Source organism: Salmo salar, chromosome ssa23 (genome assembly GCF_905237065.1).
Source record: "Salmo salar chromosome ssa23, Ssal_v3.1, whole genome shotgun sequence".
Taxonomy (NCBI): Eukaryota; Metazoa; Chordata; class Actinopteri; order Salmoniformes; family Salmonidae; genus Salmo; species Salmo salar.
This window is the reverse complement of record NC_059464.1, coordinates 19,965,904-19,987,844: the sequence shown is the minus strand read 5'-3', so window position 1 is coordinate 19,987,844 and position 21,941 is coordinate 19,965,904. Positions and strand designations below refer to the sequence as shown.

Genomic DNA, 21,941 nt, shown 5'->3' with positions numbered 1-21,941 from the left:
TCTCAAATATAAAATATATTTTGATTTGTTTAACACTTTTTTGGTTACTACATGATTCCATACGTGCTCTTTCATGGTTTTGATGTCTTCACTATTATTCTACAATGTAGAAAATATTAAAAATAAATAAAACCCTAGAACGAGTAGGTGTGTCTAAACAAGAAGCAAACAGAACAAACAAATAAGCAATAGATATAAATACAAAATATGAATATTTGAGAAGTACATACATATTGATGTCTCTGAGCACTCTTGGTCAAATATCACTGGCAGACACTGTAGCAGAGTGTATGCCAGAGTACTACAGTTGAGACATGGTTGAGTTTTGGTTAGTGTCCATGTTATGAATTTGTTTATCACTTGTAACTCATTAATCAAAAGCCAATAGGTATAATGTTATAATGTTAATTGAAATGGGCTGATAATAAGTCAGCATCATGCTTATGACAAGTCTTATAATGCATTATTTTTATGAAAACATAATTATCCCTGTTGGCTTTGAATAAACTGTCAGACTGACTGAGATGAATAACCTTTTCAAATATAAAAATTCACCAAAAATCTCCAAACTGAACACTTATGTTTTGTTAAGACATCAATGAAACTTGCAATCTTATTTACATTCAAGCAGTCTTCTTAAAGAAAACACAATTTAATTCATAGGCGTGCCAATACCATACACTACATTAAACAAGATGGGAACACTCATTTATAGTTTAATTTTGTATAAATTATACATTTTTAAAAGTACCGAACTTTCATTGCTACAATTCACTTTGGCTTCTCTATCTGAGACAATCTGACAGCCATTTGTAATTTTTGCCTTTCTTTTACCGTGCATCATTAGTTGAATTGAGTTGAACTTTTGATGGATACGTAATGTGTTGTTGATGCGTTTCATCCGTCCGTCTGTCTGTATGTGTGTGTGTGTGCTGGCCCAGGGGTACTGGCCCTAAGTTTGGCTCTCCAGCAGTGCTCGGTGGATCTCCTGGAAGGAAGGCCTCTCCTTGGTGTTCCTCCTCCAACAATTCAGCATGATCTTATACACAGAGTCAGGACACAGCACTGGCTGGGGAAGGTAGACCTACAACACATAGACAATCAGGTACAACACAGTAGAACATAGGCAGGTAGATGTACAGCAAAAGAGAGTGAGTCACGGTGAGTGTGTGTGTGCGTGTTTCTCTCACCTGGCGTTTCTGGTCCCTGAAGAACTCGCCAGTGTTCTCTATGACCTGTTCGTCAGTCAGCTGGGAGTAAGGCTGCTCGTTACAGAAGGTCAGGGTCTCCCACAGCGTCACCCCAAATGCCCACACGTCACTGGCTGTGGTGAACTTTCCCTGGGAGTGAAGAGGCAGAACAACAGACATTAGGTTACGTAAGTTATTGATTTCTATGGCTTAAAAAGGGGCTAGTTCAACTGATAACCAAAACCTTCATTCACTGGCCCATTACAGTAAACATAAGCGATTTAATGTTTTATCAGGGATTGTTATAACTGGAGTGCAATGTAGTCAGGTTAATAATGTGAATGGTCTGATAGCTGGTGGACTCATTCCGTGAAGTAAACTGAGGTATCTACACTATGTATGACCATCAGGGGGGCACCACGTTTCACCAGTTTCCATCCATCCCCCCCTCCCTCCTCACCAGCAGTATGCTCTCCCAGGACATCCATCGTATAGGCAACACGGCCCGGCCCTGGATGCGGTAGTAGTCTCCGCTGTACAGGTTCCTGCTCATGCCAAAGTCAGCGATCTTGATGGTGTAGTTCTTCCCCACCAGACAGTTCCTCGTGGCCAGGTCTCTGTGGACAAAGTTGAGCGAGGAGAGGTACCTCATCCCTGAGGCAATCTGAGTGGCCATGTAGCACAGGTTACCGTAGCTGGAGCAGAGAAGAGAAAGAGAGGAGAGTTGACACCGGCTGGAATGCGGTTTTAACCAATCAGCATTCAGGATTAGACCCACCCGTTGTATAATATCATCACATAGCCTTGCAAATGTGTAAATACAAACTGTAATACAAAACATCATCTTACATCACATTTCTACATGTTCTCCTCCGTTTGGCACCGCATCAATGTACTGTATCATAAAGCATGATACATTTTTAGAGTTTTGGCATGTCAAAGGGTGAAAATGCCATATGGTGTAACTGTCTGAGGTTGAATTTAAACAACAAAAGTATTGTGAATTGGTGTAATTCATAACAAAAATTGTAATATTTAACTTTGGCACACATTTGAAAAACACATATCATATGTTGCAACCAACCTTAAAATGCATTTTTGGCTACATAAATAGTATTTTCTTAAAGGGTCATGATATGACATCAATGCATACTTTGTAGTGGACCCTTCAATTCAGCAGAACGTTAATCAAATCTGCCACAAATGCTGAAAAATGTAACATCTCTATCATCTGTCATGACAAAGGATCATTTTAAATGTCATATGATACAACCACTAAAAACCTATTAAAATGGTGTATAATTTAAAAAAGATATATTATCTGTTATTAAAGATTAAAACTGCCTCGTGACAACCTTTGAAAGTAGAGTTAAAAGCAACTGTCTCAATTATGTCTGTTTTCAGTCACACACCTACCTAGAATAACGATGTCATTTCATTTGCATAGCCAGGTAAACAGAACAGGGGACAAGATAACTTGCAGTGACAGACTTACCGGAGGCAATTTAGGAGAATTTAGAGTTCACATTATCCACTCTGATAGCTGGGCTTATTAGCTATACCATTATACAGGTTCCTGTGGATAAAATGACTACCGGTAGTCTTTAGTTTTCTAGATTATTGTGATAAAGTATATTCACCAGCTATTTTAGCTAGCTTGCTCAGCTTATGGGCTTAACAGCTTGCATATTAACTCATGTTTTCTAGCTGGTTTGGTTCAGGGGTGGAAATGGGCCGAAACCCTCAGTTCTCCGATCTCCTTTGTGCTTGTAGCTACAACCAAATGAAAAAATGCACTCCAAGCTGCTAGATGCCATGTGTTAGTCAATAGTGTAGGGTAATCTGCATTAAAATATATATTTGGAAATAAACTATAAAAGTCTCAATCATTTCAGATTTGTAGTCACATGAGGTGAACTAAACCCCATTTGATAAAATCTATGTGCGGTATAAATCTGTAGAAATGTCAGTAATAATTTCTCCCTAGAACAACATGCACATGCCAAATAAATGTTTAGTATGTGTATGTATGCCTTAAGATGTGCTTGATTACTTCAATAGCTTTCAAAGCCTGCCCTCTGGAATTAAAGGGGCAATCTGGGTTTGGTACAACATATTTGATCATTTTGATCTCATGGATGGTCATTCATTGCCTTCATAGCTCCGTCTATGAATTTGAGAGTTGTTACATTTTTCCATCTGCAGCCCATAGCTGTTGACTAAAGTGCTGCTTTGTTTTTGTATGAATCCCAGATTTCCCCTTTAGACCTGGCTCATAGCGTTACAGACAACGTGGTGAAAGTTCTATTATGCATTCCCAAATGCTTCCAGTTACAGAAATATTTTTTCCCCCCACCAACATAGAACAACAATCTCATTCATTCAGGACAAAATTATTTTTGAAAGTGTTTGTGTGTTTTATTTTCTTTACAGGAACTTCTATATAGACAGTTCCCCAAAATCAGTTTAACCAGTGAGAACTACAATATGGCTGCATGCAAGATATCACTAATTTGCATTTCTCAATGTGAATGCATCTGAAATAGTCTCTAAATCAGGGTTCGTCAACTAGGTTTGGCTTCAGGCCAAATTTCTTCTGAGCTAATAGTCGACGGGCCAGGACATAATTAGTATATAATATTAGCAATTATAATTGGCCAACACTACAAATTGAACAACATTTTTAACACATCTGATTAGTACATAATACATTCAGTGACAATAACAATCATTTTGATCTGATTACACTCATGAAATCACCATGTCTCTATTCAATTATTATTTTTGTCTATTTCTCTGTGCATTGATTGGTGGGGAAAAGCAGGTCTATGTAGCCTACTGTAGGCTACACTTCTTTTTTAACATCAACATTGGTTCAGAACAATTAGCTTGCAAGCAAGGGAAAATGTTGCTCTCAAAAAAGGTGGATAATCAAAATGGAAGTTTCAGGATAGAATGTACAGAGAGATATGCGTTCATTTTACCACATTTTCCCAATGCCAAGCCAGTGTGTCTTATTTGCAATGAAAATGTTGCTGCAAATAATTCAATCTCGGACGTCATTATGAATCTAAGCATGGAACTTTCAAAGTAGCTTGAAATGTTAACTGCAAGCTACCCACACACAGCTTTTCTGGCTGACATATTCTGTCACTTAAACGGGAAAGAGGGAAAACAGTCGTGGACAAGGTGGAAAAACTTGAGGCCTTTACTGGGAAGCTTGAGTTGTTCGATTTGGACAGAGGGACCAGGCCGCTGCATTGTCACAGAGGTGATGGAAGATTACATCAAGCAGCTGAGGGACAACTTCTCCACCAGATTTGAAGACTACAGCATGCCCAAGGATATCATTGCGTTTGTACGTGATCCTCTCACAGTCTGCCCATGTGGAGAATGATCCTCCCTTTCTAAGAAAACGATACCCTTGCTGGATGAGGCCGTAATTCAAACTGAGCTGATTGAATTCCAGACGTCGAGCCAAATCAGGGATGCGCTCAGGGGTGCCCAGTTCTTGAGTGCATTTTGGGTGGCATGCTCAGAGGAATACAGCACAATAAAGACATTTGCGCTAATTTTATGCGCTAACAATGTTTGGATCGACTTACACCTGCGAGTCCTCATTTTCCTCTTTGAACGCAATATAGACTTTCACATAAGTCAATCGAGGATTGCCTGCACATGAAAATCACATCCATCTCACCCGACACACCCACACTCCCCCCTCCCCTCACCCTTACCTGACGGTGGGTGCGTTGCTGATGAGCGCTAGCTGTCCTTCAGGTTCATGGCGGGACAGGAACTGGTTGAGGTCTCCATTCTCCATGTACTCTGTGATCATGCAGAGGGGGTCACTGCAGATACACACGGCCAGCAGACGGATTATGTTAGGGTCCTTCAGACGAGACATGATCTTAATCTCCTTCAGGAAGTCGTTCCTGATGATAACATAGGAACACAGACAAGGGCAGAGGTTAGAAGTCAGAGGGGAGACTGTGAGAGCTTTGATTAATATATGGGAATATATCTCACAACACACACATTCAAAATGTGTACTGGTGCTGGAAGAATCACTCAAAAAACATGTCTATGTGGACAGTACATTTGGGAGCAGCATGTGCAGACATTCACTGTATTCTCTAATCAGGAACGTGGCCCCCCTCACCTGGCGTTTTTGTTAGCGTCTGCTCTTAGCATCTTAACAGCCACCAGTACTGGCTGGTTGTCACTGATGTCGAAGGAGAAATCCTCATCCATAAACTCCTGCATGCCCTCTGCCTCACACAGGTGGACCTGTAAGGGGACGAAACATGAAGGCTCTGATCAACACACTACATCTAATGGTCACTAACGATGGTTCTAAAGAGCCACAAAAGTTGTGAAAGCTTTTCCTCGAGCTTAAATCACCAGATGAATCTATTCAATGACCCTGGTCAACGTTCTTTATCTCAGAAGGGAATAAGAAATGAGTTTAATTGATGTAATGTAAATCGTTCACAGAATTGATTTCTGTTTACTATGTGATGTCCAGAGAGCACAAACCTCTCCAAACTGTCCCTCGCCCAGCTTTTCTTTAAAGGTGAGCAGTTTCCTGGGGAACTCTTCCACCGCCACATCTTTCCCTGACAGCAGGTCCATGGTTAGAGCAGGGACCGCGTACGTGTTGCCCCCAGTTACGCCCTGCAGGTTGACGATGTCTGCCTCGGCGTAGTGAGGGACTCCGTCCTGGGCAAATGTTGCCGTGGGAGCCTTGGAGGCTGTCACTGCCACCACTGTGCTGGTCAATGCTGGAACCAGAGAAAAGAGTTGAAGATAAATCAGCAATATGACATGATAATACACAATAGGGTGACTTCATGCTTACAGAATGCAGACATCCAATTTTTTCAACCTCCGTAACCCAACGCTTGCATATGTCTTTTCTGGTAATTTAAACCCTGCCTTTGTGTCTACTCACCGGCCTCCTCCGAGCTGTGGGAGAACTCAGGCAGCTTGCGTATCAGTCGTGAAGGCTCCTGGTAGTCAGGGCCCAGGGGGAAGATACGCTCGTAGGTGGAGCTAGACTCCTGTTCGCTGGGTGCTGACGATGATGGGTTGTTGTGGCTGTAGGCGAATGTCTCGCTCTGTAGTGACAGACTAGCAGTTAGTTCATCGTCCAGCATCCGCCGCGAGGCCTAGAATAAAGGATGCTGGGGTGAAGAGACACATCTGACCAGTCCTGATTGATCAACACATGGCAAATAGTAAGATTTGTATAATATTTTGCGTTTCCTGATAGTACCGAACAGTCACAAACTAACTTTAACATTCAAAGACATGGTGCATCAAAACGCTTTGTGGCTCAGATAAAACATGTGTGAACAGGCGGGATCTCTCACCTTCTCCAGCATCTTTTGCCAGACCTGCCTCCAGAGGATGATGACGATGATGGCGACGAGGATGAAGATGATGGCCACCAGGCAGCCAATCAGAATTCTGGTGTTGCTGTCGTCTATTTTGTGGGTGGGGTCATCCCCTGGGGAGGGGATGGGGGAAGACACCATTCGATTGGATGATAGAATTAACCTCTACAGGATTGGTGGGTCCCCTCGGGACGGTTGAGCTAATGTAGGCTAATGCAATTAGCATGAGGTTGTAAGTAACAAGAACATTTCCCAGGACATAGACATATCTGATATTGGCAGAAAGCTTAAATTCTTCTTAATCTAACTGCACTGTGCAATTTACAGCAGCTATTACAAGTGAAAGAATACCATGCTATTATTTGAGGAGAGTGTACAGCTATGAACTTAAAAAGTTATTAATAAACCAATTAGGCACATTTGGGCAGTCTTGATACAACATTTTGAACAGAAATGCAATGGTTCATTGGATCAGTCTAAACTTTGCACGTACACTGGAATAATACATGATAGCCTTTCTCATGCATTTTCAAGACAGTACAAAAAAATATGCATGGTTTTTTCTTTGTATTATCTTTTACCAGAACTAATGTGTTATATTCTCCTACATTCATTTCACATCTCCTTTTAAATGGTATCAAGAATATGCATATCTTTGCTTCAGGTCCTGAGCTACAGGCAGTTAGATTTGGGTATGTCATTTTAGGCGAAAATTGAAAAAAAAGGGTCAGATTTTAAAACAAGAAGTGGGTTTTTGCCACAGCCATTGCTCACGGGTGGGAGTGTGTGGTAAAAGAGGTAAAAACTGATAAAGCGCGTTTGCAATGCATGTGTAGTGGGAACTGACCTGGTTGAGTGCTGGTGGGGGGGCCACTGCCAGTCTTGGGCGGAGCCAGGGTAGTATTGTACATGGCTGTGTCTGGAAGAGAATAGACAGACGTAAATCACAACAAAGCACTGATAATACTTTACAGATGAATATTCAAACCAAACAAGGTGTGTTTTCTCTACAGCACATGATTTGGAGGTGATCTCAGGTGAGTGTGTATGTGTAAACACTTACCTGACTGGAAGGTGATTTCGCTAAACATCATCCAGGTGTCAGCGAAGTAGAAATGGCACTTCATAGCACTGGCCATGTGATTGGCCAGAGAGACAGTGATGAATCGGGCGCTGGGATTGACGTCGTCAACCACAGGGCTGAAGGAAAGGGGCGTGGCCTCCCAGTCAGCCTCGGAACGGAAGTAACACACCACCTGGCGGAATGCCTTGATATGCCGCGTGAACATGTTGTTACAGTGCACCTAGAGACAGAGAGAGATGGGGGAGCAAGAGGGGAATACGTTATGAAGAGTGAAATCTGTGAAAATGTGGTCTGGTGATTGGAAAAAGGGTCAAGACGCTGAAAGATTTAGAACTGTAATGCCTGTTATTTGGGAATAAAAAAAGACCAACTCCCCTTACACACACTGTAAATAACAGCTGGGAGATAACAGCCCCTGACACCCACACCCACCCACCCAGCCACCCACCCCACCCACCCACCCACACCTTCATGGTGGTGAAGTTGCGTGTGCGGTCGAACTCGAACATGATCTCCACGTATCCGTTGGGGAAGCTCTCGTTGGTCCAACCTACGTAGTCGTAGCCAGGCCACACATTGTAGACGTGGCTGTGGGTGAAGTCATCTAATCCACACATTCCATCAGTCAGCTGGCCCAGGCCCTCCGTCATACTGGAGATGGAGAAGAAAGAGAGATGAGGAGATAAAGATAGAGCTCAGAGTTCGAGGATTGTGAGGTAGTCAAAATACAAACTAAAAATTTGTTTTTTGGGGTGAACCAGAGAGTGACTGTGTGAACTATCCTTAAGGAGACCTGACAACGTGTAAACGACTACTTGACAACCTTGCTTGACACACAATAATTGCTATTTTCATGTTTAATTAACAAGTATTTATTTTACAATGCACAATATTCATTTTGTGAAAGGGAAGCTTGACAGAAACTATTCAGCTATCTGTTTGTTCAACTTCCCTCCACCCACCACTAGGTGGTAGCATCATCTTTTCCACGTTCAACATCTCATCTTGGCAGTGGTATCACAACCTTAGCCATTTTCTCTTCTCAGACTACATTCACAGACTCAAACTCAGAGAGAGAGGGAGAGAAAGAGAAGCAGAGAAAGAGAGATAGACAGACTTCTATAGCAGAGACAAACTGAGGGCAGCGTAATGGAGGAAATTATTCAGCCCACAGTGACTCAAACACCAACATAGAAAGGCAGCAAGGATACCCACATAATCATTTATGTTCTCAAGAAGTCAAGTTTAAGTCCAAAGACACTGACTCAAACTCTCCCACGCGTTCATGCACCAGAAGCCATGTGTGGGTGTAATTGTCTCTGTGTGTGTTCGTAACACTCCAGCGCATTACTGTGCAGAGAAGCATGCTTGTGTGTGTATGTATGTATGTGTGTGTGTGTATGTGTGTGTGTATGCGTGACAAAACCACAGTGACCCATGCCTTTGCGCTGTCTACATCCTGCTGTAACTACAGCAACCAGGCAATAACAGGGCCAGCGTGGAACCACAACTCCGAGATTGGTGAAGGAAGGACAAAAGGAGGAGAGGAAGAACTAAGGAGGAGGTTGGATAAACCGAGAGAGAGGAGGGATACTTTAAGACAGGCAGAATGAAAAGGAGAAAGAATAAGGACAAGGAGATGAAGAAAAAGAGAAAGGAGGAAGAGCAAGATGATGAGGGAGGATGAAAAGTAGGAGCGATGCACACCCACCTATTGATGACGGCTCCGTCGTACACCGAGTCGTTGAAGTGGACAGGCTGGCCCTCAAGACTCATCTGTTCTCCTGCTGGAGCGTTGTAGGACACCAGACCGTCTGACAGAGAGAGGGACTCTGTATTAGCCTACTGAGCTGAAACCTAAGCACTGTTTGCCAAACTCTATGTAAAGGATGTCACGCTGTTTCTTAGCGTGTACAACTTCCTCCTGATTCCACTCACACTGAAGCTCGAACCCAGGACCTCTGCCTTGCTAGCACACGTGACCGCCCTCCTGAAGCGTCTTACCAGTCGGCGCCATGTGAAAGGCTAGCAATTCGGCGGCGCAAGTGGCGACACTTCAGGCTGAGGAGTAAGTTTCACACATCCCCATGTGCTACATCTGTCTACCTATGGTTCACAATTGGGAGCTCCTCCACCTCCCCCCCCAGTCTTACCGAGCCATTCACAGCCGTAGAGCTCCACCCTCATGCAGACGTTCATAGAGTGGTCTGAGACGGGCATGAACCTCACGAAGCGGGCGATGATCGGAGGCTCCAGGTCCTTCAGCATGATGTCATATGCATTCCTGTTCCCCTCAATGACCTATAGCCATGTCACCCACAGATAATAATCAATCAATCAAATAGCCTAAATAATAAGCAATAACTCACATATTCCAGTTCCCTTAACCACCTAGATCGCCGGCACAAATCACCAGTAGCACCTTTACCAATCAATATTTTATGATCAACATTTTTATATTCCTGTCCCTGTCAACCAATAATCAACTTCATCAATAATCAATAACTGATTGATTACCTGTTTGCCTTGCCTGTTCCTCCAGGAGATCCAGCGGCTGCCGTCACGGCTGTATTTGATCTTGTACATCTGGGCGAACTCGTTGCCGATGCCCCCTGCGTGGCGGCCCTGGGTGCCCACCAGGGTGATGAAGTGGAGGGAACGCAGGTCTATCTGGAGGAACTCCTTCAGGCTGTCTGGTTCCACCGTTCTCTCTGGACACCACGCACCATCACCCTCCTCAAAGTCCAACCTGAGAGAGGGAGGAGAGGAGTGGGGAAGTAGGGGGAGAGAGAGGAGAGAGGAAGATAACGCATAGAAAAAAAGGAGAGTGAGAATGAGCGAAAGGGAGGCAGGAGAACACAGAGAGAGAGAGAGAGAGAGAGAGAGGGTGGAGGGAAAGGAGAGGTGAGTGGAAAGTGAGTGTGGTGGCTGGATGTCAGTTCATACAGCCTATTAAACAAACACCTTTGTCGTAAATTAATGTGAAAGTGTTAATTTAGGGCTGAGCTGGCAAGGGAGAGGGGAAGCTAGGTCACAATAAAAATAACATAGATTATGTTCCTTACACTGAGTGCAGGCCACCCACACTCTCCCAACACGCACACATATGCACACACAGATTCACTCTCTCTCTCGGTTTCTTTCTCTCTTGTTCTTTCTAGGCTTATCCACAACAAGCTGAGAGCGGGAATTGACGCGCAGTTTATTGAAAACACACACGAACACACGCTACTGAAAACTTTTGTGTGTGAGTGCATACGAGTGTACATGCGAGTTCATGTGTGTAGTTCTGGGGGCGCATGTATGTGTCCAGTCTACTAAATTGAAGTTCAAATGTATGTATGTATACACTGAGTGTACAAACCATTAGGAACACATGCTCTTTCCATGACATAGACTGGCCAGGTGAATCCAGGTGAAAGCTATGATCCCTTATTGAAGTCACTTATTAAATCCACTTCAATCAGTGTAGATGAAGGGGAGGAGACAGATTAAAGAAGGATTTTTAAGCCTTGAGACAATTGAGACACAGATTGTGTATGTGTGTCATTCAGAGGGTGAATGGGCAAGACAAAAGATTGAAGTGCCTTTGAACGGGTTATGGTAGTAGGTGCCAGGCGCACTGGTTTGTGTCAAGAACTGCAACGCTGCTGAGTTTTTCACGCTCAACAGTTTCCCGTCTGTATCAAGAATGGTCCACCACCCAAAGAATATCCAGCCAACTTGACACAACGGTGGGAACAATTGAAGTTAACATGGGCCAGCATCCCTGTGGAACACTTGACACCTTGTAGAGTCCATGCCCTGATGAACTGAGGCTGTTCTGAGTGCAAAAGTGGGTGCAACTCAATATTATGTTTTGTACACTCAGTGTGTGTGTGTGTGTGTGTGTGTGTGTGTGTGTGTGTGTGTGTGTGTGTGTGTGTGTGTGTGTGTGTGTGTGTGTGTGTGTGTGTGTGTGTGTGTGTGTGTGTGTATACATTACCTGCCGTATCTAGCAGCAGTCGACTCAGACCACTGACTGGAGGCTGAGATGTCTTCATCCTGAATCTGCCCTCCTGACATCCCCAGAGGGTACCGACACACACCTACAACACAAGACAGCTTTTAGTACACACACACGCAAACACACAGTCACGCACACACCCACACACACACCCCCAAACATGCGCTCAAGTATGAACAACCCGTTAATGAAACAATGTAAAGCATAGACATTAGCTCAAGGAGCTACCACAGGCAAAGTTACTCGTCACGCGAGCACGGTTCACTGGACCACCTGCACTACACCAAGGTGTGTGGTGGTAACTCTTACTGAGGTCTCAGACATAAACACACAGTCTGTATTGACCTGGATTATGTGTCTAATCTCCTCCACCTGGTGCCATGGTTTTAAATACTATATACTGGGTTTTAATCATAACTCCCCCAGCCCAGCCCAGCCCAGCCAGACCAACCACAGTGGTGGTGTCTATAAACTATAGACCTTCAGACATTAATCATTATTATGAATTATTATAAACCACAGACATACACCCTCCTACTCCATTCCTCTAAAATCAAATCTCGAGTCATCACAATCTGAAATTGAGAGGGAGGTGGGCGTTTAGTCAGGGTGGGCACAAAAACACATCCCCTCTCCCCAGCACTAAGAGTGTGGTTGCTTTATTGAAATAAAGACCTCAACCTCTCTGCCAGTGCAAACATAAGGGGTAGTGAGGTGTGTGTTTTAGAGAATACCCCCTTGCTCCTGTGTGGTCTTTCCCCTGTGGCAGAGTGGAGCGATCAAAGTTAACTGTGGGCGTTTGAACATTTCATCCTGTTTCACTGTGATCCGCTGGGCAAGCGGGTAACTACTTGTGAAATAGAAGAGATGGTATCTTTTAACTTTTACAAGCCTGAAATAGAATTTCTTTACTTTGTTGCTGTTTCTGGAAGTAAAAATATTAGGTGATTTTCCATCAATATTAGCCCAGGGCTGGGAGTTTATGGACTATTTATTGAGGTTTATAATAACCACTGGCCATATCATTGCTTCAACGGTCTTCACTACTCAGTAAGAAAACGGATGCTAACCATTAACTTGGAGACAACTGAACCAATGTCTTCTCTGCTTTCCGGCTAAACACTTCCCCAAACTATCTGAATGTGTGTGTGTATACCGTAGTTTCTACAGTGTGTGTGGTAGCACAGGGTCATGCTGGTCAGTATGAATGGCAGAGGAAGTACAGGGGAACACTTGGAGAGAGAGATAGAGAGCCTGAGAGACAGAGAAACAGACAGAGATACAGAAAGACAAAGGGACAGAGAGAGAGAAATACCTGTCTGTTTGTGTGTGTTTATACTGAAGTGTACAGAGTGTGTGATATCTTGGGATCGGGCTGGTCCCATGGAGTGGAGGAGGAAGTGCAGGCCAGGGAGACTCTCCCTTCAGCATGGCCCCTCAGCTCACTTTTTTATCCTTTCTTTCTGTCCTCCTTCCCTCTTCCAAATGTTTGCTTAAAAATCAATATGGGGAAACCTCTCAGGGTTCGTCCTGGCAGTGACGATGAGACTCACTCCAGAAACAGATCCGTCCCAAAACAAAAAACTATTCCAGATGTGAGACTACCTTCTCCTCCTTTCCTCCTCCTTTCCTCCCTCCCATTCTCCTCTCTTTATCTTCTCCTGTCCTCCCTCCCCCATCTCCCACCTCCTTCATGCTTAGACAGACATGTCAGCCATAATCATCACACACTTTTCATATTTTCAGTCTATTAGTGGTACCCTTGGTAACATAATTGCAATCAAATGTGATAACATCTGCAATTCCTCCAATAATAATGTCAGTTTTGATTCATGTGTTGTATTCGGGAACATTTCATTGGCTCTCCAGGCAATTCTAAGACTCCATATGCGAGCAGTGAGGAAAACATCCATAAAATGTTTTACAACAATTTACTCAACTCTGGTTAATTAATAAAGATGAAATCAAATTGATTCACACTGTAGATTATAATACAGTGTGCACAGTACTCATTTGCACAGATCTGTGCACGTGATGAAAATGCTGTGCTTAAAGGTCGACTTTGGGCAAACCCCCCAAAATAACAGCTTTAAACTGTACAACAATGCACCACCATACCAAGTCATTTAATGCTTTAAAAAAAGATAAGATATTTGGCTACAGAAGTGCCATTTCTTATCTATCTCTACAGCTTCCATCCAAAAACAAATCCTGTGAAATGACCACAACACATACTGGAGGTGTTATGGGCTAGCTATAGTGGCTAACTTAGCTAACGAACTAGCTACGTCAATTGCGGAGCACATGACCAGAATGACAAATCGATGAAGCACCAAAGACACAGCACATTTCTGTTTGGAAATTGAGAAAGAGGCAGAGTTGGACCATTTTTCATGCCCGAAAGTCGACCTTTAATATATGAGTGGTGGAAGTTGGGCTTATTGACCATAGTGCAGGTGTAGGATCTTAATTTGATCACCCTGTAGCAGGACACCTTTCCTGCAATGCAGGACATTTCTAACTTGTATTGTATTTCAGGTTTAAAAAGGCTTCTGAAGTTTGCAGTTTCTACTTTTTAAGAATTGATTTTCCTTTACGAAAAATACAGCAACCCCATCAAAAATAATCCACAAAATTATTGACATTTCCTGTTGCTGCAGGATTATTTTCCTGCTGTAGCAAACTGGCTCAAATTGATCCTACATCTGTAATTCACCACTGATCTATGAGTGAGAGGAGAAACATGAGTCCATTCACATACAGGTGTACACTGCAAACAGAGACAGGGAGAAAGAGAACCAGGGAGAAAGAGAGAAAAATAGGGGGAGACTAGGCCTGACTTTGCATGCATTCACAGAGCAATTGATTGTTGTTTTCAGACTAGAGTAACTGAAAAATCACAACATTATTTACTTGATATTTACTGAATGAAGAGTGTCATATTAGTGTCATAGCAGGACACAAATACAACAGAATGAAACTCTGAACAACCACATTATGTGGGATTCACTTGGTACAAAAAGAAAACTGTTCCATAATAAGGTAATTTTCCATTAACTACAGCCAGACAGATCCATTGGCTCAGCCCAGAGACAATAGAGGAGAAAGCAGAGAAAGAATTTGTAATTGCCTTGGATGTAATTGGTGAAAATAAGTCATTATCAGTGGCTCAGACCACATCCTAAACTAAAGCATGCAATACAGGAGGAGAGAGAGCGAGAGAGAGAGGCGTTTTTCAGTGCGCCGGATGAACGTCTCTCCTAAATGTTGGTTTGTGGGGTGTTTATCTAGCTTACCCTCAGGGGTTACCCATGGGGCACTTGTGAGGACCAACAATTGATTTCCATTCAAAATCCTATTTTCCCTAAACCCTAACCCTTAACTTAAACCCAAACCCTAATTCCTAACCCTAATTCTAACCCTTAACCTAACCCCTTAGCCTAAAATGGACATTTTATTAGTGAGGACCATCTAAATGTCCTCTCATTTCTGAATTTGAGTTGGTTTACTATTCTTGTGAGGCCTTCCTTGTACTCACAAGTATAGTAAAATGTGTACACATACACACCATCTAAAAATAAAATATCACCTCTGAAAAGGTGGAAAAATACCAGCCCTGTGTGGAGCGAGAAAGAGAAAAAAAAACATGTTTTTATTTTTACCTACATCAGATAGGTGCAGTGAAAGGTGTTGTTTTAGTAGTACGACACACCTGGAGCAAATTAGGGTTTTTCACCTTGTCAGTACGGGTATTCAAATCAGCGACCTTTTGGTTACTGGCCCAACGCTCTAACCACTAGGCTACCTGCTGCCCAAATATAGTAAAGAGAGAGCTGGACGAACCCTCTCACATCCATATTGGCACATACTCTTACAGGTCACACACGTAAGCACACACACACCGATCCAGCTCCAAGTGGCTTCTTTCCCTCTCTCACCCCTTTTTCTTCTCTGTGCTCGTGCTCTGGCCAGTGAAAGGCAGGCTTGTTTCATAGTGTTTGCTGTCTAACCACAGGCTCCAAACACACACACACAGACACACAGACCAGACACACAGACACACACACACACACACACACACACACACACACACACACACACACACACACACACACACACACACACACACACACACAGTACTCTGGTATTATACTCAATGTTGTCCTTGGCCATCTTGTGTAAACTGTCTCATAGCCTTTCTATTGTAATATTTTGAGAACAATATCTTCATCGCAATGGCTGTACCCAGCCTTAAATCACGGGACGATCTGACCTTGGTGGGAGTTTATTTGTGTGTGTGTGTTGTGCATGCAGAGTCTGTGGTTAATGCATTCCAGACATACTGACAGCAGGAAAGTATATTGAAATGGGCTTCCCGTGTGTATTTGCTGGGATTGTTGATTACTCAGAAGTGGTGGAGTGCAGAGTACTAATGCACCCGAACATGGCCGAAGTTAATTTAAATTCATGCAACAAAATGTTCTAAATCCCAAATATCCCCCATTGTGGAGGATCATTTTGCTGACGGCGAGTGAGAGAGAATTCTTAATTATTTCCAGATTTCAAATCCTCTAAACTGGGCAAAGATTCTCTGAAACACCCGAGAATGGATGAGGGAATTGTGCGTCTGTCCGTCCCTTGTCACTCTACAGTTTTGCTATGAGTCTCGTTGACTCAATCACAGGTCTTACTGTGTCTAAATATCATTTTGCTGCAAGGATGGAGAGGAAAAAAACAGAAGGCAGGAAATATGCATAGCTGAATTTAGTAGCACTGAGATGCATGGTGATGCCAACTTTCCCCTGTTTAAAATTCCTGAGCAGTGCAGTTATACCATCTCTGTCTTTCCCATTTCCATTCTGAGTGGGCGACATGCTTTCACTGTAGAGTAGGAGCCATAGAGACTGGAATAAGCCTGGAGTAGAGATAGATGGAGAAATAGAGGTGGATTCAGGTTGGGATAAGACTGGACTGTAGATCAAGTAATAGGGATAGACTAAAGCTGTATACTGTCAAGCTGACCACTCTGCTGTATATCCGGAGCACATCTCATAAACCCGGTCAGAGACTTCTAGCAACAGAGATGACGAGATGTAGACAGGCCTGAAAACAACCACAGCACCCACCACTTCACTGCTCTGTCCCATTGGAGAGAACACCCATTTTGTATAAACCTTCTCTCTCTCTCGCTGTGTAGCCAATATAGCAACATGCTAGTTTTAAAGATCAGCCACACTGTAGGCTGTAAAATACACGCATGAATGGAGAGAAGGGTGTGTCTCAGTGAAGGCTCTTCAGAGGAGGAAGGGGAGGACCATCCTCCTCAGTGAATTTCTTAAAAATAAAAATGGTAAAACATTTAAAAAAGTTATCATTTTTAGATAAAACGATACTAAATATAATCACGTAACCAAATAATTGATTAAAACACACTATTTTGCAATAAAGGTCTACAGTAGCCTCGACAGCACTCAGGGTAGCACCAGGTGTTGCCGGATGGTTCTCACCCCTTTCCATAGACTTACACAGTAATTATGACAACTTCAGGAGGACGTCCTCCAACCTATCAGAGCTCTTGCAGCATGAACTGATATGTTGTCAACCCAATCAAAGGATGAGAGAATTAATATAGTAGTGAAATCATAAAATGTGGTGAGTAGTTGACTCAAAGAGAGAGAAAGACAATAGTTGAACAGTTTTGAACAAAGAGAAGCAAGAGAGATCGTCATTTCTTTTCAGTTTCACTTAGGCCTACTTAGCTAGCAAATGCAACTAGCCAGTTAAGCCTACTCAAACACCCTGTTCAAACAGAGGGATGCTATGATAGCTAGCTGGCTTTGACTATCCAACGCAACACTGGAACTCTTCTAAGTCATTGTAAGCTTTTGGTTTTACTACAGTGCATTTGGAAAGTATTCAGACCCCTTGACTTTTTCCACATTTTGTTACGTTACAGCCTTATTCTAAAATGGATTAAATAAAAAAATATCCTCATTAATCTACACACAGTACCCCATTAATGACAAAATGAAAAGTGTTTTTGGACATTTCTACAAACCATTTAACAATGTGTTAATGCAGTGTCAATACACTGCACCTATGTAACTACCATGCAAATGCATATGGTTTTGAATCCTTAAGTGAAGTGATAGTGTGCTACCACACTACCAGGCAGAAGGGTGAAGAGTGCAATATGGACTGTAAAGAGTTAAAGCTGGAATCCTTAATGGTGAAACTTCCACCTAACAGGACAACGACCCAAACCACACAGCCAAGACAACGCAGGAGTGGTTTCAGGACAAGTCTCTGAATGTCCTTGAGTGGCCCAGCCAGAGCCTGAACTTGAACCCGATCAAACATCTCTGGAGAGAGCTGAAAATAGCTGTGCAGCAACGCTCCCCATCCAACCTGACAGAGCTTTGCGAGAATCTGCAGAGAAGAATGGGAGAAACTGCACAAATACAGGTGTGCCAAGCTTGTAGCGTCATACCCAAGAAGATTTGAGGCTGTAATCGCTGCTTCCACAAAGTACTGAGTAAAGGGTCTGAAGACTTATGTAAATGTAATATTTTCGTTTTATTTTGAATACATTTGCAAACATTTAAAAAAAACAGTTTTTGCTTTGTCATTATGGGATATTGTTCGTAGATTTATGAGGATTTAAAAAAAGAATGTTTAGAAGAAGGCTGTAATGTAGCAAAATGTGGAACGAGTCAAGGGGTCTGAAAACTTTCCAAATGCACTGTAATTTATTGTAATATGGTGACAATGATGTAGGCTGTGTGTAGCAGTTATGATATGGTTTGGCTTGGAACGTTTTTTTTGCCTGGTCACATACAGCTGATGTGTTGTGCATTGAAGTCTACAAGCAACAGGAAGAGGTGAAAGGAGGAGAACGCATAGATGCGAGAAGGAATACAACATGGCTGCTATGAAAGTGAACTGTGTTTACGCGTGATCAGGTATTCATTCTGTCAATTCTGTTGAAAAACATTCTTAAACGGTAGCAAATGGAACAAAACGGGGATAAACATACCTGAATTTGTCCAATAGAAATTCTTATTTGCAACTGTTGGACTTTATTACACTCTACGTCAGCTCGATGTAGGCAAAAGTGTGCAAGGCGGTATTGAATGTGTCATTGTCTGTCCATGTGTCACCGTCTGTCAAATTTTTCTCTCGACCTGTGTGCACCTACGTTGCAAACTTTCATTCATAGGCTAGGTTGTAACAACCTCATGATGGGTACAGGGAAAATGTGAGTATCATGTAGTGGCCTAAACCTATCGCTGTTACATTGAACTGAGTGAATGGAATATGAATGACAGCCATCCAATACGCTGTAATAGAAATAACGCCAGGTTCATGAAAAAGAAAACGTCCTCACTCGTCCCTCATTTTAAACGGCACTGGCCGCCACTGGTGTGTCCAGTGTGTGTGTGTATGTGTTTGTCACTCTACTGTTAAAGACGTTGAAGTTTTGATGTATGTTCATGAAAGTCCATGAAAATAAATGTTGTTTCCCTGCACCAAGCCACAGAAAAATAAAAGTTTACAGCATATGTAACATAGCCTTTGTTTGCTTCGAGGCACCCCAGACAATTTTGTGAGAAATGTTCTGGTGTGTTTGTAGTTTGCCTGGAGCAGGCTTTAATTAAAAAGCAATGTTAATGTGGAGAACTGACTCTTCAATTATCTCCCCCTCTCTCAGAGTAGACTGCCACAGCTGTAAAATACCACACACACACACACATAGTCTTGTACAGCTAACCTTGTGGGGACACGCAATTCAGTCCCATTCAAAATCCTATTTTCCCGAACCCCTAACCCTAAACTTAACCCTAACCCGTACTCTTACCCTAACCTTAACCCTAGCTCCTCACCCTAACCCTATAACTAACCTTTGCTCCTAACCCTAATTCTAACCTTAACCCAAAACCCCATTGAAATAACATTTGACCTTGTAGAGACCAACAAAATGTCCCCAGTTGGTCATATTTTTGTTATTTTACTATTCTTGTGGGGACTTCTATTTACACACACACACACACACACACACACACACACACACACACACACACACACACACACACACACACACACACACACACACACACACACACACACACACACACACACACACACACACACAGTTTGGCCTTGTGCCCTGCTCTTTTATCCAATTGTAAACCTGTATTTAATGACAACAGCTCTATAATGTTGTCATACATACTATAGTCCCAAGTCATTGTATTTATCAGGAGTTGACTTAGAGTTTCTCTCTGTTGCCTACTGGTTGTCAGTGATCCGTCTCTGCTCAACAAACGTTGTCTCTGTTTCCTTGTAAAATATAATTGGTCATCTCATTGACATCACACTTTCCCTCAGTGAAGCACCCATAGAGTGGTAAAAGTGGAGAAAACCATGGACACCAGAACAGTCCTACTCATATCAAAGAGACAGCAGTAGCAATTAAGGCCACCACATGGACAAACACACACACACACAAGTACACACAGCTCCCCATACCGTTTCCATGGCAACACTCACCTGGGTTAACCTGTGAGGTGACGTCTCCTACCAGATAGAGAAGGATGAGCAACGGGAAGTGTTTGTCCCACTGGCGCTTCATCCCACACACACACACACACACACACACACACACACACACACACACACACACACACACACACACACACACACACACACACACACACACACACACACACACACACACAGAGAGGGTCTTCAAACCTGAAATCAATGGGAAAACAACAGACAGTCAAAATATGTCATACAAGTTGGAATATTTGGACTGTGGTGAAATGAAACAAAGGTTCAAGGGTCCGTGTTTGGATCCATGTGGTATATTCAGGCAGTTGATGCGGTTTTATGTCTTTCCTCCAGGGAACCAGACCATCTGAGAGGTTCTATGGGAAAGCTACAGCTTTTACTGGAGGAATGGTTTTCATTTGCTCAATAAAGACAATAATTGCTGTCTAAAAGTGGAATTTCCATTCATCATTACCTTAACACAAGTGAATAGCAAAGGGATATTAAAGTCAAACTGGCTGGGATAATTCAACATTACAGTAGCCAGCTCTAAGGAATAAAACTGTACATAAAACTGTACCTATACATCTAAACATCTAATAGTAAATGTGTGTGGGTGTGTTAGAGAACTTCAGACAAAAGGAGGTAGGAATAAATTCAAAGTAAGGCAGAGAGAGAGAGAGAGAGAGAGAGAGAGCGGAAAGAGAGAGAGCGAGCGAGCGAGAGAAGCAGAGTGGGCCACCACAGACATTACCACAGTGGCACTGATTATACAGCGAGACAGAGACAGGTCCAGCAGGACTCCTCTCTTCGACAGATCCCAAACAGCCAATGGTCTAACCTCAAAGGAAAAGTTGATGTCTACTCACAGTGATCTTGAACAAAGCTTTTAGTAATTGACTCTAGTCTTGTGTGGTTGTCTGGCCTCCCACTTGCATAATGATTTAGTAAAAGGTGTGGGGGGGAGAGAGAGGGGGGTTGCTGCACATGGAAACTCTTTACTGTCATTCTAACTCATTGTTACATAATCACAATCAGTCTTAGTAAGTGGCTTGCTCACTGTGTCAATAGCTTGTTATGAAAGAAACACCATGCTGCATTTAAAGCATGGGAAACAAAATGGTAATGTGGTAATGTTCATTTATTACTGGAACGACTGGATCAGAATCATTAGTGGTTGTTATATCTTTGCTTATATAAAATAGTGCAATATGGACTGTACAGAGTTAAAGCTGGAATCCTTAATGGTGAAATTGCCACGTCCATTTGGGATATTACAACAACGAAGTTACTGCAGACAACGAACATTGTTTTTTCCCCCTTCGGACGTCATTGCACAAGCGATAGAACAACAGAATATGTAATGCAATTTAATTTGACCACACTGTTCAACACACCTCACCTCCGTTTCGTCCACAACATAAGGACAGTAACAAAGGTGCTTGGGACGGATAGTGGAACACAAGCTCACATAACGGGACCGCAGAGTGCTGAAGCGCATAGCGCGTAAAAATCATCTGTCCTCAGTTGCAACACTCACTACCAAGTTCCAAACTGCCTCTGGAAGCAAGGTCAGCACAAGAACGGTTCACCGGGAGCTTCATGAAATGGGTTTCCATGGCCGAGCAGCAGCACACAAGCCTAAGATCACCATGCGCAATGCCAAGTTTCGTCTGGAGCGATGTAATGCTTGCCGCCATTGGGCTCTG

At 42.9% G+C, this 21,941-nt stretch overlaps 1 protein-coding gene across 4 annotated transcripts in view; it reads right to left on the bottom strand.

Annotated features, from left to right (window-relative positions):
* Positions 1 to 226: 226 nt before the first annotated feature.
* The window catches only part of LOC106584138 (discoidin domain-containing receptor 2), a 61,622-nt gene continuing 39,907 nt past the window's right edge, over positions 227 to 21,941 (bottom strand). Inside the window, exons 3-18 of one of the 4 annotated variants that reach the window (XM_014169049.2) lie at positions 20,230 to 20,433; positions 11,659 to 11,761; positions 10,191 to 10,422; positions 9,827 to 9,974; positions 9,385 to 9,487; positions 8,141 to 8,324; positions 7,653 to 7,893; positions 7,437 to 7,508; positions 6,566 to 6,702; positions 6,145 to 6,361; positions 5,730 to 5,974; positions 5,353 to 5,480; positions 4,928 to 5,125; positions 1,651 to 1,885; positions 1,191 to 1,340; positions 227 to 1,084 (exon numbers count right to left, since the gene is read on the bottom strand). In XM_014169049.2, coding sequence (XP_014024524.1) covers positions 953 to 1,084; positions 1,191 to 1,340; positions 1,651 to 1,885; positions 4,928 to 5,125; positions 5,353 to 5,480; positions 5,730 to 5,974; positions 6,145 to 6,361; positions 6,566 to 6,702; positions 7,437 to 7,508; positions 7,653 to 7,893; positions 8,141 to 8,324; positions 9,385 to 9,487; positions 9,827 to 9,974; positions 10,191 to 10,422; positions 11,659 to 11,761; positions 20,230 to 20,311 — 2,607 coding nt within the window. In that variant the 5' untranslated portion in view covers positions 20,312 to 20,433 and the 3' untranslated portion in view covers positions 227 to 952. The remainder of the gene's footprint in view (positions 1,085 to 1,190; positions 1,341 to 1,650; positions 1,886 to 4,927; positions 5,126 to 5,352; positions 5,481 to 5,729; positions 5,975 to 6,144; positions 6,362 to 6,565; positions 6,703 to 7,436; positions 7,509 to 7,652; positions 7,894 to 8,140; positions 8,325 to 9,384; positions 9,488 to 9,826; positions 9,975 to 10,190; positions 10,423 to 11,658; positions 11,762 to 20,229; positions 20,434 to 21,941) is intronic. The other 3 variants (XM_014169051.2, XM_014169050.2, XM_045706251.1) reach the window with 3 other exon arrangements.